Source organism: Micromesistius poutassou, assembly GCF_964030765.1.
Source record: "Micromesistius poutassou genome assembly, chromosome: 19".
In the NCBI taxonomy this organism is placed as follows: domain Eukaryota; kingdom Metazoa; phylum Chordata; class Actinopteri; order Gadiformes; family Gadidae; genus Micromesistius; species Micromesistius poutassou.
The window spans coordinates 61851-75122 of record NC_140289.1 but is presented as its reverse complement, the minus strand read 5'-3'; the positions used below and the strand labels follow the sequence as shown (position 1 = coordinate 75122).

The following is a 13272-nucleotide window of genomic DNA, read 5'->3' as shown; positions in this document are numbered from 1 at the left end:
TTTATCAAAGGTGTGTGTGTGTGTGTCTTCGCTTCAGATGAAGAAGGAGTTCGAAGAAACCATCCGAATGTGTGAGACTCTGGTTTCAGAGAAGGTAAGGCCTCCTCATGTCTGATGCTGAGACAATCAGCGGTTAGGATTTGGGATATTTTACTCATACGAGACCGACTACTAAGAGGTGTGTGTGTGTTCTGACTGCGATTGCGGTGGGCTCACCAGGAGATGGTGTTTGCCGAGAGGGACTTCCTCCGTCAGGAGATGGAGCTCCTGCTCGGGCAGGTGTCCTCCCTGGAGAAGGAGAAGGGCTCCCTGTCCCAGGAGCTGCAGGACTTCAAGGAGCTGGAGGAGTTCAAAGCCCTGGAGGAAAACTGCAGCAAGGACGACATGGTCTGGAGCTGCTAGACACGTTTACACCTAGAACATTAAGAACACGTTTACGCCTTGAACATTAACAACACGTTTACACCTTAAACATTAAGAACACGTTTACACCTTGAACATTAAGAACACGTTTACGCCTTGAACATTAAGAACACGTTTACGCCTTGAACATTAACAACACGTTTACGCCTTGAACATTAAGAACACATTTATGCCTTAAACATTAAGAACACGTTTACACCTTAAACATTAAGAACATGTTTAAACATTTGATATGTTTTATGTTTAATACAGCTTTCCACCCAGCCTTAATATTGGATAATTTTCTTAAAAGACTAATTAGTGTTATGTTGGATGATTTGATATTGCAGAGAGTGTTGCATAGTGAAAACGAGGCCTTGAAGAGCACCATTGAATCCTGGGAGGGGAAGTGCAGAGATCTGGAGGTAGGACCACATCCCTGGGCTCACACAGTCACACGATGGAGCTCTCTGCTGGGTATTGAACGGGTCTTGTGTTCTCTAGTCTCGGGTGGGCTCCATGTCTGAACAGCTGGCCAAGAAGTCCTCCTGGGCCCAGGAGCTGGAGTCTCTGGTAGGTGGTCTTCAGCTTTAAGTATTCAGGGTTAGGACTGAACTTTGAAAGAAAATGATGCTTATATTTAGCCTATTATTGATTTATCGTGTGTGTGTGTGTGTGTGTGTGTGTGTGTGTGTGTGTGTGGCGATATAGATAGATGGATTAATGCTCTCTTCTCCGTTGTGTGTGTGTGATCTCTGCAGCAGGGGAAGGACCTGTTGCAGGAGGTGTCTAAGCTGCGGCGCTCGCTGGACGATGCAGAGGTTCTGGGTCGAGACACCAGGAAGGAGTGGGCCGTGCTGCGCAGCCAGAACCTGGGCCTGAAGGAGAGGGACGTAAGTGTTGAACACGGTCGCACAAACGCGAAACGCAGGCGTGCAAGGGTTGCGTAGGATGAGTTTCAACTTGTCCTTAATCTTGTAGTGTAGGGCTGGGTTAACCTACTCTAAAGCTTGTAGGGCTGGGTTAACCTACTCTAAAGCTTGTAGGGCTGGGTTAACCTACTCTAAAGCTTGTAGGGCTGGGTTAACCTACTCTAAAGCTTGTAGGGCTGGGTTAACCTACTCTAAAGCTTGTAGGGCTGGGTTAACCTACTCTAAAGCTTGTAGGGCTGGGTTAACCTACTCTAAAGCTTGTAGGGCTGGGTTAACCTACTCTAAAGCTTGTAGGGCTGGGTTAACCTACTCTAAAGCTTGTAGGGCTGGGTTAACCTACTCTAAAGCTTGTAGGGCTGGGTTAACCTACTCTAAAGCTTGTAGGGCTGGGTTAACCTACTCTAAAGCTTGTAGGGCTGGGTTAACCTACTCTAAAGCTTGTAGGGCTGGGTTAACCTACTCTAAAGCTTGTAGGGCTGGGTTAACCTACTCTAAAGCTTGCAGTGTAGGGCTGGGTTAACCTACTCTAAAGCTTGTAGGGCTGGGTTAACCTACTCTAAAGCTTGTAGGGCTGGGTTAACCTACTCTAAAGCTTGCAGTGTAGGGCTGGGTTAACCTACTCTAAAGCTTGCAGTGTAGGGCTGGGTTAACCTACTCTAAAGCTTGTAGGGCTGGGTTAACCTACTCTAAAGCTTGTAGGGCTGGGTTAACCTACTCTAAAGCTTGCAGTGTGGGGTTAACCGACCTTGACATTGCAGGTGGAGCTGAGCTCCAGCCACGAGCAGATGGTGGTGGAGGTGGGCGGGCTGCGCTCCCAGCTGGAGAAGGAGAAGAGCCGCTTCCGGAGCATGCAGACGGACCTCCAGAAGGAGCTCACCATGGCCTTCAACGAGAACACCAAGCTCACCGCGCTGATGGACGGGAAGGTCCCCGGCAGTAAGAACCCTCTCATAGGCCAGCGGCCCCCGTGTAGTGAGGTGACATGGTGAGGGGAACAAAGTGAGGGAGACAGAGAGGGGGTGACATGGTGAGGGGAACAGAGTGAGGGAGACAGAGAGGGGGTGACATGGTGAGGGAGACAGAGGGGGGGTGACATGGTGAGGGGAACAGAGTGAGGGAGACAGAGAGGGGGTAACATGGTGAGGGAGACAGAGAGGGGGTGACATGGTGAGGGAGACAGAGAGGGGGTGACATGGTGAGGGAGACAGAGAGGGGGTGACAGAGAGGGGGTGACATGGTGAGGGGAACAGAGTGAGGGAGACAGAGAGGGGGTGACATGGTGAGGGGAACAGAGTGAGGGAGACAGAGAGGGGGTGACATGGTGAGGGGAACAGAGTGAGGGAGACAGAGAGGGGGTGACATGGTGAGGGAGACAGAGAGGGGGTGACATGGTGAGGGAGACAGAGAGGGGGTGACATGGTGAGGGAGACAGAGAGGGGGTGACAGAGAGGGGGTGACATGGTGAGGGGAACAGAGTGAGGGAGACAGAGAGGGGGTGACATGGTGAGGGAGACAGAGAGGGGGTGACATGGTGAGGGGAACAGAGTGAGGGAGACAGAGAGGAGGTGACATGATGAGCGAGCAGGGGTGACATGGTGAGGGGAACAGAGTGAGGGGGACATAGGGGAGGTGACATATTGAGGGAGAGGAGAGGTGACATGGTGAGGGAGACAGAGGGGAGGTGACACGGTGAGGGGAACAGTGAGGGAGACAGAGGGGGTGACATGGTGAGGGAGACAGAGAGGGGGTGACATGGTGAGTGTGTTCTGGTTCTGTAGATCTGGTGGAGAATGTTCATCTGGAGGGAACGATAGCCTCCCTCAACAAGGAGCTGGTCGCCCGCCAGGAGGCGGAGTCAGAGCTGAGGGAGGAGCTGAGGATGGCCCAGGAGGCGGAGTCAGCTCTGAGGGGGGAGCTGAGGACGGCCCAGGAGGCGGAGTCAGCTCTGAGGGAGGAGCTGAGGACGGCACAGGAGGCGGAGTCAGCTCTGAGGGAGGAGCTGAGGACGGCCCAGGAGGCGGAGTCAGCTCTGAGGGAACAGGTGAGAGAGAACCAGGTGCATCCCAGTGTGTGTGTGACTCCATGGGAGAGGGTGAACCACAGAACACGGCCCGGTGTGTGATGGTGTCTGCGATGCTTTCAGCTGTCCTGCTCGGAGCAGCAGTGCTCCTCTCTGGAGGGTCAGCTCAGAGGTCTGCAGGAGGAGAAGGAGGATCTGATGGCGGAGAAGGAGACCCTGAAGGAGGAGAAGGAGACTCTGGAGGAGGAGAAGGAGACCCTGAAGGAGGAGAAGGAGACCCTGAAGGAGGAGAAGGAGACTCTGAAGGAGGAGAAGGAGACCCTGAAGGAGGAGAAGGAGACCCTGAAGGAGGAGAAGGAGACCCTGGAGGAGGAGAAGGAGACTCTGAAGGAGGAGAAGGAGACTCTGAAGGAGGAGAAGGAGAGTCTGGAGGAGGAGAAGGAGACCCTGGAGGAGGAGAAGGAGACTCTGAAGGAGGAGAAGGAGACTCTGAAGGAGGAGAAGGAGAGTCTGGAGGAGGAGAAGGAGACTCTGAAGGAGGAGAAGGAGACTCTGGAGGAGGAGAAGGAGACCCTGAAGGAGGAGAAGGAGGCCCTTCAGGAGAAGATGTCCCACAGTGAACTCTCGAGGAGCACAGAGGAGCAGACCCGGGGCTCTATCAGCGGTCCAGAGGAGGTGGAGCAACTGGTGCCTGCTCCCAGCCAGGAGAGCGAGCGGCTGCAGGGGCTCCTGGAGGCCCTGCGGGAGGAGAAGGAGACCTTAAAGGAGGAGATGGAGGCCCTGCGGGAGGAGAAGGAGCAGCTGCAGACGGACCTTCAGGAGAACGTGGACATGGTAGGTCCACACGGTCCCCGTCTGAGAAGATCCTCCAGATGAAGACAGAGGAGCCTCCTTTTACACCCTTAATGTTTTTTTGTTTTTTTTAATTTCCCGACCAGATGATCGAAAACCAAGATGAGCTTCGCAGCGCTCACGGGACGATCCGCGAACAGAAGGAGCGAATCGGACGCCTGGAGAGCATGCCGACAGCCAATGAGAACGCTCCTGCACTGGACTCGGCTCAGATGGAAGAGCTTCAGAACCACGTAATTATTACCTGTGGATTCAAATGAGAAATTTACACAACATACAGCTTAGATAGATAGAAAATAACTTTATTAATCCCTCCGGAAGGTTCCCTCAGTAAATTGCACTTCCAGCAGCAGCAAACACCATGTTACAAATAGAAAATAGAACAGTAAAGAGCAACAAATATAAACAAATATAAATGTGCAAAAGTACAAAATATTAAAAATATATATGCAGGGGAACAATATACAAGAAGAATAGTACACAAGTGGATATTCACATGCGGGAGTGCTTAAACAGTGCAAGAAACAGTAAATGGTCCACTGGTATGAATGCCTAGAAACTATGAGCAGCTGATAAGATGCATGTTTCCCATATTATTCAGACATTACAAAAAATGAGGAAAATAAGACTGATCAACTCACTTCAAATGTCACATTTAATTCTGTGAACATCATTATCTTCTTCTACACATTAACTGAAGTGCAAAAACTTTGTCCTTCAACATTCAGGACACAGGGCCATAGTAAGAGACCTCTCACATGAATGCTGAGCTCCCAGCACATAACTTAAAATGATTTAATTACAAGAGAGTATCATAAAGCAGACATAATAGAGTAACATAGACCTACGAATAATCATATAAACAAGAGTAACTTGGAGCGTGAATCAAATTGAGAAAAATACTGTATACAAAAATGTGTACTGCTAGAGTCGAGTCCTGTTGGCTGCCAGGTCATCAACCAAAATGTTAAATTAATTTGGGGATATTGGCGTTTTTGTTCAGAAAAATTAGTTGGTCAACATGCTACATGCGATCAGAGTAAACTAAATAATATAATATATATATACTTTATTATTATTATTATTTTTAAATATTGCGATACTTTGCGCTACTGTGCCGATGTAATTCCATGCGCAAAATATCGCGATACTGAACAGAATCTATTTCCCCCCCCCCCACTAATAAGTGTGCTGGCGTGCGATGATCTCGCTCTGGTATCTTTTAAAAGCTGAATGACGCCATGTTGCTTTAGGTGAAGGCACTCAACGAGGAGCTGGAGTCGGTGAGGTCAGAGAGGGACAGTCGGAGCTCCGTCGGCGATCGGGAGGAGGTGGAGAGGCTGGTGTCTGAGGTGTCTGCGCTCAGCCTGGAGAGGGAGCAGCTGCAGGCGCTCCTGGAGGCCCTGAGAGAGGAGAAGACTCAGCTCCGAGAGGAGATGGACGACAGGATCCAGATGGTACCAAGTTTGACCAGACGAGTCTGTTCATTTCTATTTAAAGCTGCGTGAACGGATGAGTGACCACTAGAAGGCAGTAAGGATTTAGCACTGCTCAGTAGTTCACTTGCATGGGCCTTCCCGACTTCCGGTGGTGAATTATTTTTCAATAATGACCGTTGCTAAGCACATAATGACCGCTGTCAAGGAAAGTGGATTTCACGTCTTTCGTGTCACTCCGCAAGTAGTCCGGTAACTTATCAACCCCAGCGGATTCGGTTGCTAAGCGACGTCAACGTCTTTGGCGGACTATTTCTCTGCTGATCAACACTACCAATGGTAATTGTAGAAAGACACACCGTGTGAAATTATTTTTTAGTTTTAGCAAGTAACCGTGTAATAAGCGGGATAATGTATAGAACGTCGCCGGTCATTATCTTAAATAAACCCCTTCGAGGCTACGCGAGACCCCTCTGCTTCGCGTCGGTGTCCTGTTCGCCCTGTCAGGGCTTATTTCCCGATAATGACCGGCGTTCTATACATTATCCCTTACTTATTTAATGGGTTAGTGAACCCTAAAAAAAATTTAAGTAATGTAAAAAAATTATTTCTTTGTTGATATCATTACCTTATTTTAACATGAAAACCATAAGTAAACATTAACACCGTCTTTAAAAGATAACTGAACTTACTAGAGTTAAATATGAATGACCTGTTGGTTAAGACTCTGTTATTATAAAGTGAACAAGCTAACCTTTTCTTACCCAGTTTGAGTTCTGGTTTTAAAAGGGAACGCTTGCATTAGTGCTGGCATCAGCCCAGCATTTCAGTCTCCAATGGGACAGATGAGGCCAGCTTTCCCGGCATTTCATATGCGGAAGCGGCTTTAATGTTGCAACCACAATTGCGGTCACAACACCATCTGAAGCATTACTCTGTTACATGAGTGCATGGCCCAGCAGGACGTCAACACGGTGGTCATGGGAGGCTGTGCAGGTAGTTGATCAGTCTTTGTCCCCGGCCCAGATACTGCAGCAGCAGCAGCCTGGAGTCGGCCAGCAGCCCTCGCTGAGCGATGAGCTGGGATCAGTGGACCAGTACAGGGTGAGTCCTGAATCTGGACCCTCTAAATGGTCAAACTGTAATGTTTTCAAACGTTGCACGCTTGCACTGCGAGGGAGTGGCTGTGGTCCAACCCGATCTTTCACAGGGAGGCTCTTTTAAAAGTCTGAGTTCCGTGTGTCTTGTGGTGGCCAACAGATGGACGACCTCCAAGTGACACTAGAGTCCGTTACTGAAGAGAAGGACCGCTTGGAGAGAGAGGTCCAGCTCAGCGTGGAGAAGGTGAGCGCTCATGTTCTCTGACCTTCTGTTGTGATCAGCCTTCCGTCAGGCAGGTTTATACATCAACGTGGCGTACAAAGAAACGCTGCTTCTTCAGTTGATGCTTCAGTGCTGTTGTCAAACATCTCCCTCTGTGGTAGGTGAAGGCACTCAACGAGGAGCTGGAGTCGGTGAGGTCAGAGAGGGACAGTCGGAGCTCCGTCGGCGATCGGGAGGAGGTGGAGAGACTGGTGTCTGAGGTGTCTGCGCTCAGCCTGGAGAGGGAGCAGCTGCGGGCGCTCCTGGAGGCCCTGAGGGAGGAGAAGACTCAGCTCCGAGAGGAGATGGACGACAGGATCCAGATGGTACCAAGTTTGACCAGACGAGTCTGTTCATTTCTATTTAAAGCTGCGTGAACGGATGAGTGACCACTAGAAGGCAGTAAGGATTTAGTACTGCTACTGCTAGCTCATTATCCGGTAACACTTTACATTAAGGGTACAATAATGAAGCATAAATTACATTATTACACGGCTCTTCTCAATGCTTTGGAACGCTACGTTCACTTGCATGGGCCTTCCCGACTTCCGGTGGTGAATTATTTTTCAATAATGGCCGTTGCTAAGCATATAATGACCGCTGTCAAGGAAAGTGGATTTTATAATACTGTTACTGTAAAGTGAACAAGCTAACCTTTTCTTACCCAGTTTGAGTTCTGGTTTTAAAAGGGAACGCTTGGATTAGTGCTGGCATCAGCCCAGCATTTCAGTCTCCAATGGGACAGACGAGGCCAGCTTTCCCGGCATTTCATATGCGGAAGCGGCTTTAATGTTGCAACCACAATTGCGGTCACAACAGCATCTGAAGCATTACTCTGTTACATGAGTGCATGGCCCAGCAGGACGTCAACACGGTGGTCATGGGAGGCTGTGCAGGTAGTTGATCAGTCTTTGTCCCCGGCCCAGATGCTGCAGCAGCAGCAGCAGCCTGGAGTCGGCCAGCAGCCCTCGCTGAGCGATGAGCTGGGATCAGTGGACCACTACAGGGTGAGTCCTGAATCTGGACCCTCTAAATGGTCAAACTGTAATGTTTTCAAACGTTGCATGCTTGCACTGCGAGGGAGTGGCTGTGGTCCAACCCGATCTTTCACAGGGAGGCTCTTTTAAAAGTCTGAGTTCCGTGTGTCTTGTGGTGGCCAACAGATGGACGACCTCCAAGGGACACTAGAGTCCGTTACTGAAGAGAAGGACCGCTTGGAGAGAGAGGTCCAGCTCAGCATGGAGAAGGTGAGCGCTCATGTTCTCTGACATTCTGTTGTGATCAGCCTTCCGTCAGGCAGGTTTATACATCAACGTGGCGTACAAAGAAATGCTGCTTCTTCAGTTGATGCTTCAGTGCTGTTGTCAAACATCTCCCTCTGTGGTAGGTGAAGGCACTCAACGAGGAGCTGGAGTCGGTGAGGTCAGAGAGGGACAGTCGGAGCTCCGTCGGCGATAGGGAGGAGGTGGAGAGGCTGGTGTCTGAGGTGTCTGCGCTCAGCCTGGAGAGGGAGCAGCTGCGGGCGCTCCTGGAGGCCCTGAGAGAGGAGAGGACTCAGGACAAAGTCCACATGGTACCACTTCAAGCATCAACCGGAACGTTAAAAATGGTTTTATTCACCGATTGTGTCCTCTTAATGCGCTGTTCCTCCCGATCTCCTCTACCCAGGAGCAGGTCAATCTGGAGCAAAGGGCTGACAACCAGACGAAAGAGGATCTCCTTGCACAGCAGGTCGGTCCAGCACCATACCGCCTATTCTGGTCTCTGGTCTCCCATCCTCAGCCTTCTTTTACTCCTTCTTACTTCTTCCTATTCCTCCTGCAGATCCAGCAGCTGGAGGAACAGCTGACCAAAATCAGGACGCAGAGGAGTGATCTCCAGGAGGCGCTGGCCCGTATGGAGGAGGAGAAGACTGGACTGCAGGAGGAGAAGACTGGACTGCAGGAGGAGTTGGCCCGTATGGAGGAGGAGAAGACTGGACTACAGGAGGAGAAGGCTGGACTGCAGGAGGAGTTGTCCCGTATGGAGGAGGAGAAGACTGGACTGCAGGAGGAGTTGTCCCGTATGGAGGAGGAGAAGACTGGACTACAGGAGGAGTTGGTCCGTATGGAGGAGGAGAAGAGGACTTCCCTGGAGGAGAGGGCAGAGAAGAGAAGAACCTTCCAGGAGGAAGTTGCCAACACCGGAAGAGAGAAGACTGGACTCCAGGAGGAGTTGTCCCGTATGGAGGAGGAGAAGACTGGACTACAGGAGGAGTTGGCCCGTATGGAGAAGGAGAAGACTGGACTCCAGGAGGAGTTGGCCTTTGTGGAGGAGGAGAAGACTGGACTGCAGGAGAAGTTGGCCCGTATGGAGGAGGAGAAGACTGGACTACAGGAGGAGAAGACTGGACTGCAGGAGGAGTTGTCCCGTATGGAGGAGGAGAAGACTGGTCTCCAGGAGAAGTTGGCCTTTGTGGAGGAGGAGAAGACTGGACTGCAGGAGGCGTTGGCCCGTATGGAGGAGGAGAAGACTGGACTACAGGAGGAGTTGTCCCGTATGGAGGAGGAGAAGACTGGACTACAGGAGGAGAAGACTGGACTGCAGGAGGAGTTGTCCCGTATGGAGGAGGAGAAGACTGGACTACAGGAGGAGAAGACTGGACTACAGGAGGAGTTGGTCGGTATGGAGGAGGAGAAGAGGACTTTCCTGGAGGAGAGGGCAGAGAAGAGAAGAACCTTCCAGGAGGAAGTTGCCAACACCGGAAGAGAGAAGACTGGACTACAGGAGGAGTTGTCCCGTATGGAGGAGGAGAAGACTGGACTACAGGAGGTGGTGAACCGTTTGGACAAGGAGAAGACTGGTCTCCAGGAGAAGTTGGTCCATATGGAGGAGGAGAAGACTGGACTGCAGGAGGCGTTGGCCCGTATGGAGGAGGAGAAGACTGGACTGCAGGAGGAGAAGACTGGACTGCAGGAGGTGGGGACACGGAGGGCGGAGGAGGACACCACCAGACGCCTGAAGGTGCTGTAAACACCCACACACATCGACTTTTTCCCAAATTTGCATTTTTAGTGTTAGTCCATTAAAGTAGGGTCACCACTAGCTAACATAAACTACCCAGACAGTACTAACATAAACTACCCAGACAGTACTAACATAGACTACCCAGACAGTACTAACATAGACTACCCAGACAGTACTAACATAAACTACCCAGACAGTACTAACATAAACTACCCAGACAGTACTAACATAAACTACCCAGACAGTACTAACACAGACTACCCAGACAGTACTAACATAAACTACCCAGACAGTACTAACATAAACTACCCAGACAGTACTAACACAAACTACCCAGACAGTACTAACACAAACTACCCAGACAGTACTAACACAAACTACCCAGACAGTACTAACACAAACTACCCAGACAGTACTAACACAAACTACCCAGACAGTACTAACACAAACTACCCAGACAGTACTAACACAAACTACCCAGACAGTACTAACACAAACTACCCAGACAGTACTAACACAAACTACCCAGACAGTACTAACACAAACTACCCAGACAGTACTAACACAAACTACCCAGACAGTACTAACACAAACTACCCAGACAGTACTAACACAAACTACCCAGACAGTACTAACACAAACTACCCAGACAGTACTAACACAAACTACCCAGACAGTACTAACACAAACTACCCAGACAGTACTAACACAAACTACCCAGACAGTACTAACACAAACTACCCAGACAGTACTAACACAAACTACCCAGACAGTACTAACACAAACTACCCAGACAGTACTAACACAAACTACCCAGACAGTACTAACACAAACTACCCAGACAGTACTAACACAAACTACCCAGACAGTACTAACACAAACTACATAGACAGTACTAACACAAACTACATAGACAGTACTAACACAAACTACATAGACAGTACTAACACAAACTACCCAGACAGTACTAACACAAACTACCCAGACAGTACTAACACAAACTACCCAGACAGTACTAACACAAACTACCCAGACAGTACTAACACAAACTACCCAGACAGTACTAACACAAACTACCCAGACAGTACTAACACAAACTACCCAGACAGTACTAACACAAACTACCCAGACAGTACTAACATAAACTACATAGACAGTACTAACATAAACTACATAGACAGTACTAACATAAACTACATAGACAGTACTAACATAAACTACATAGACAGTACTAACATAAACTACATAGACAGTACTAACATAAACTACATAGACAGTACTAACAAACTACATAGACAGTACTAACAAACTACCCAGACAGTACTAACAAACACTACATAGACAGTACTAACATAAACTACATAGACAGTACTAACATAAACTACATAGACAGTACTAACATAAACTACATAGACAGTACTAACATAAACTACATAGACAGTACTAACATAAACTACATAGACAGTACTAACATAAACTACATAGACAGTACTAACATAAACTACATAGACAGTACTAACAAACTACATAGACAGTACTAACAAACTACCCAGACAGTACTAACAAACTACCCAGACAGTACTAACAAACTACCCAGACAGTACTAACAAACTACCCAGACAGTACTAACAAACTACCCAGACAGTACTAACACAAACTACCCAGACAGTACTAACACAAACTACCCAGACATTACTAACAAACTACCCAGACAGGAGTAACATAAACTACATAGACAGTAGGGTGTTCACCAGTCAGGTTTTGACCAGGAGGGTGTTCACTGTCTCTCCCCAGGAGTCCGCAGAGAGCTTCCAGCTGTTCATCTCCAGATGTCGCGCTCACAGCATGGCTCCACTGGACCAGACCATACTGGATATCTCTGTGGTCAGGGACCAGCACCACGCCGCCCTCCCCAAGGCCCTCCTCAGGGTCTACAACCAGATCATGAGGAACAACCTTCAGGCCAACCGGGGTCTGGCCGACACCATGGTGGGAGTCCTGTCTCTGCCACCTCTCGCTGTCCGTCTGTCTCTCCTCTCTCCATATCGTAGACAGCCCGATGCCAACGGAATGCTAGACAGCCCGATGCTAACGGAATGCTAGACAGCCCGATGCCAACGGAATGCTAGACAGCCCGATGCCAACGGAATGCTAGACAGCCCGATGCCAACGAAATGCTAGACAGCCCGATGCTAACGAAATGCTAGACAGCCCGATGCCAACGGAATGCTAGACAGACCGATGCTAACGGAATGCTAGACAGCCCGATGCTAACGGAATGCTAGACAGGAGAATGCTAACGGAATGCTGGACAGGAGAATGCTAACGGAATGCTAGACAGGAGAATGCTAACGGAATGCTGGACTGGAGAATGCTAACTGAATGCTAGACTGGAGAATGCTAACTGAATGCTAGACTGGAGAATGCTAACTGAATGCTGGACAGGGTGAAGCTAACAGAATGCTAACTGAATGCTAGTCAGGGTGATGCTAACTGAATGCTAGTCAGGGTGAAGCTAACAGAATGCTGGACAGGGTGATGCTAACTGAATGCTAGTCAGGGTGAAGCTAACGCAGTGTCTTGCCGTCTCCCCAGCGGCTGCTGACGGGCTGCGCTGGCGACTACCATCGCCTCGTGGCAGACCTGGTGCGCGGCGACCTGGAGGTGCTGGAGCAGCGACGGTTGCAGGACGTCCTGCTGAGCGCCCCCGTTACCCCCGACGACGACCTCCACGCCCAATGGGAACGCAGACTCCCTACACTGCTGGACCGCAGGGAGCTCCACCTGCAGGTGAGGCCCGGTACTGTTCCTGTCACGACGCAAGGAGCTGTTTTTCTCTGGTAAAACTGCGCCGACACACCAAGGAAAGATATCAGATAAAGAGTGTGTCTCGTGTCTTGGAGAGACACTAGACCAGCTCATTGGAGAAGTTCGGATTAGTCTCGTGTTCTTATCCCTGAGCTGGCTCTTGCCTCTGAGCTGGCTCTTGCCTCTGAGCTGGCTCTTGCCTCTGAGCTGGCTCTTACCTCTGAGCTGGCTCTTGCCTCTGAGCTGGCTCTTGCCTCTGAGCTGGCTCTTGCCTCTGAGCTGGCTCTTGCCTCTGAGCTGGCTCTTGCCTCTGAGCTGGCTCTTGCCTCTGAGCTGGCTCTTACATCTGAGCTGGCTCTTGCCTCTGAGCTGGCTCTTGCCTCTGAGCTGGCTCTTGCCTCTGAGCTGGCTCTTGCCTCTGAGCTGGCTCTTACCTCTGAGCTGGCTCTTAACC

General features: G+C 49.8%; 1 protein-coding gene across 4 annotated transcripts in view; it reads left to right on the top strand.

The window, feature by feature from the left end:
* The window catches only part of cenpe (centromere protein E), a 29679-nt gene that overhangs the window by 8424 nt on the left and 7983 nt on the right, over positions 1-13272 (top strand). Inside the window, exons 17-37 of one of the 4 annotated variants that reach the window (XM_084483767.1) lie at positions 38-94; positions 220-387; positions 753-827; positions 907-975; positions 1164-1295; positions 2093-2270; positions 3113-3375; positions 3478-4188; positions 4293-4439; positions 5460-5663; positions 6669-6746; positions 6903-6986; positions 7127-7330; positions 7931-8011; positions 8168-8251; positions 8392-8577; positions 8673-8735; positions 8829-9815; positions 9879-10007; positions 11805-11999; positions 12606-12800. In XM_084483767.1, the coding sequence (XP_084339893.1) occupies positions 38-94; positions 220-387; positions 753-827; positions 907-975; positions 1164-1295; positions 2093-2270; positions 3113-3375; positions 3478-4188; positions 4293-4439; positions 5460-5663; positions 6669-6746; positions 6903-6986; positions 7127-7330; positions 7931-8011; positions 8168-8251; positions 8392-8577; positions 8673-8735; positions 8829-9815; positions 9879-10007; positions 11805-11999; positions 12606-12800 (4290 nt within the window). Of the gene's footprint in view, positions 1-37; positions 95-219; positions 388-752; positions 828-906; positions 976-1163; positions 1296-2092; positions 2271-3112; positions 3376-3477; positions 4189-4292; positions 4440-5459; positions 5664-6668; positions 6747-6902; positions 6987-7126; positions 7331-7930; positions 8012-8167; positions 8252-8391; positions 8578-8672; positions 8736-8828; positions 10008-11804; positions 12000-12605; positions 12801-13272 lie in introns of all 4 variants that reach the window. The other 3 variants (XM_084483766.1, XM_084483768.1, XM_084483769.1) reach the window with 3 other exon arrangements.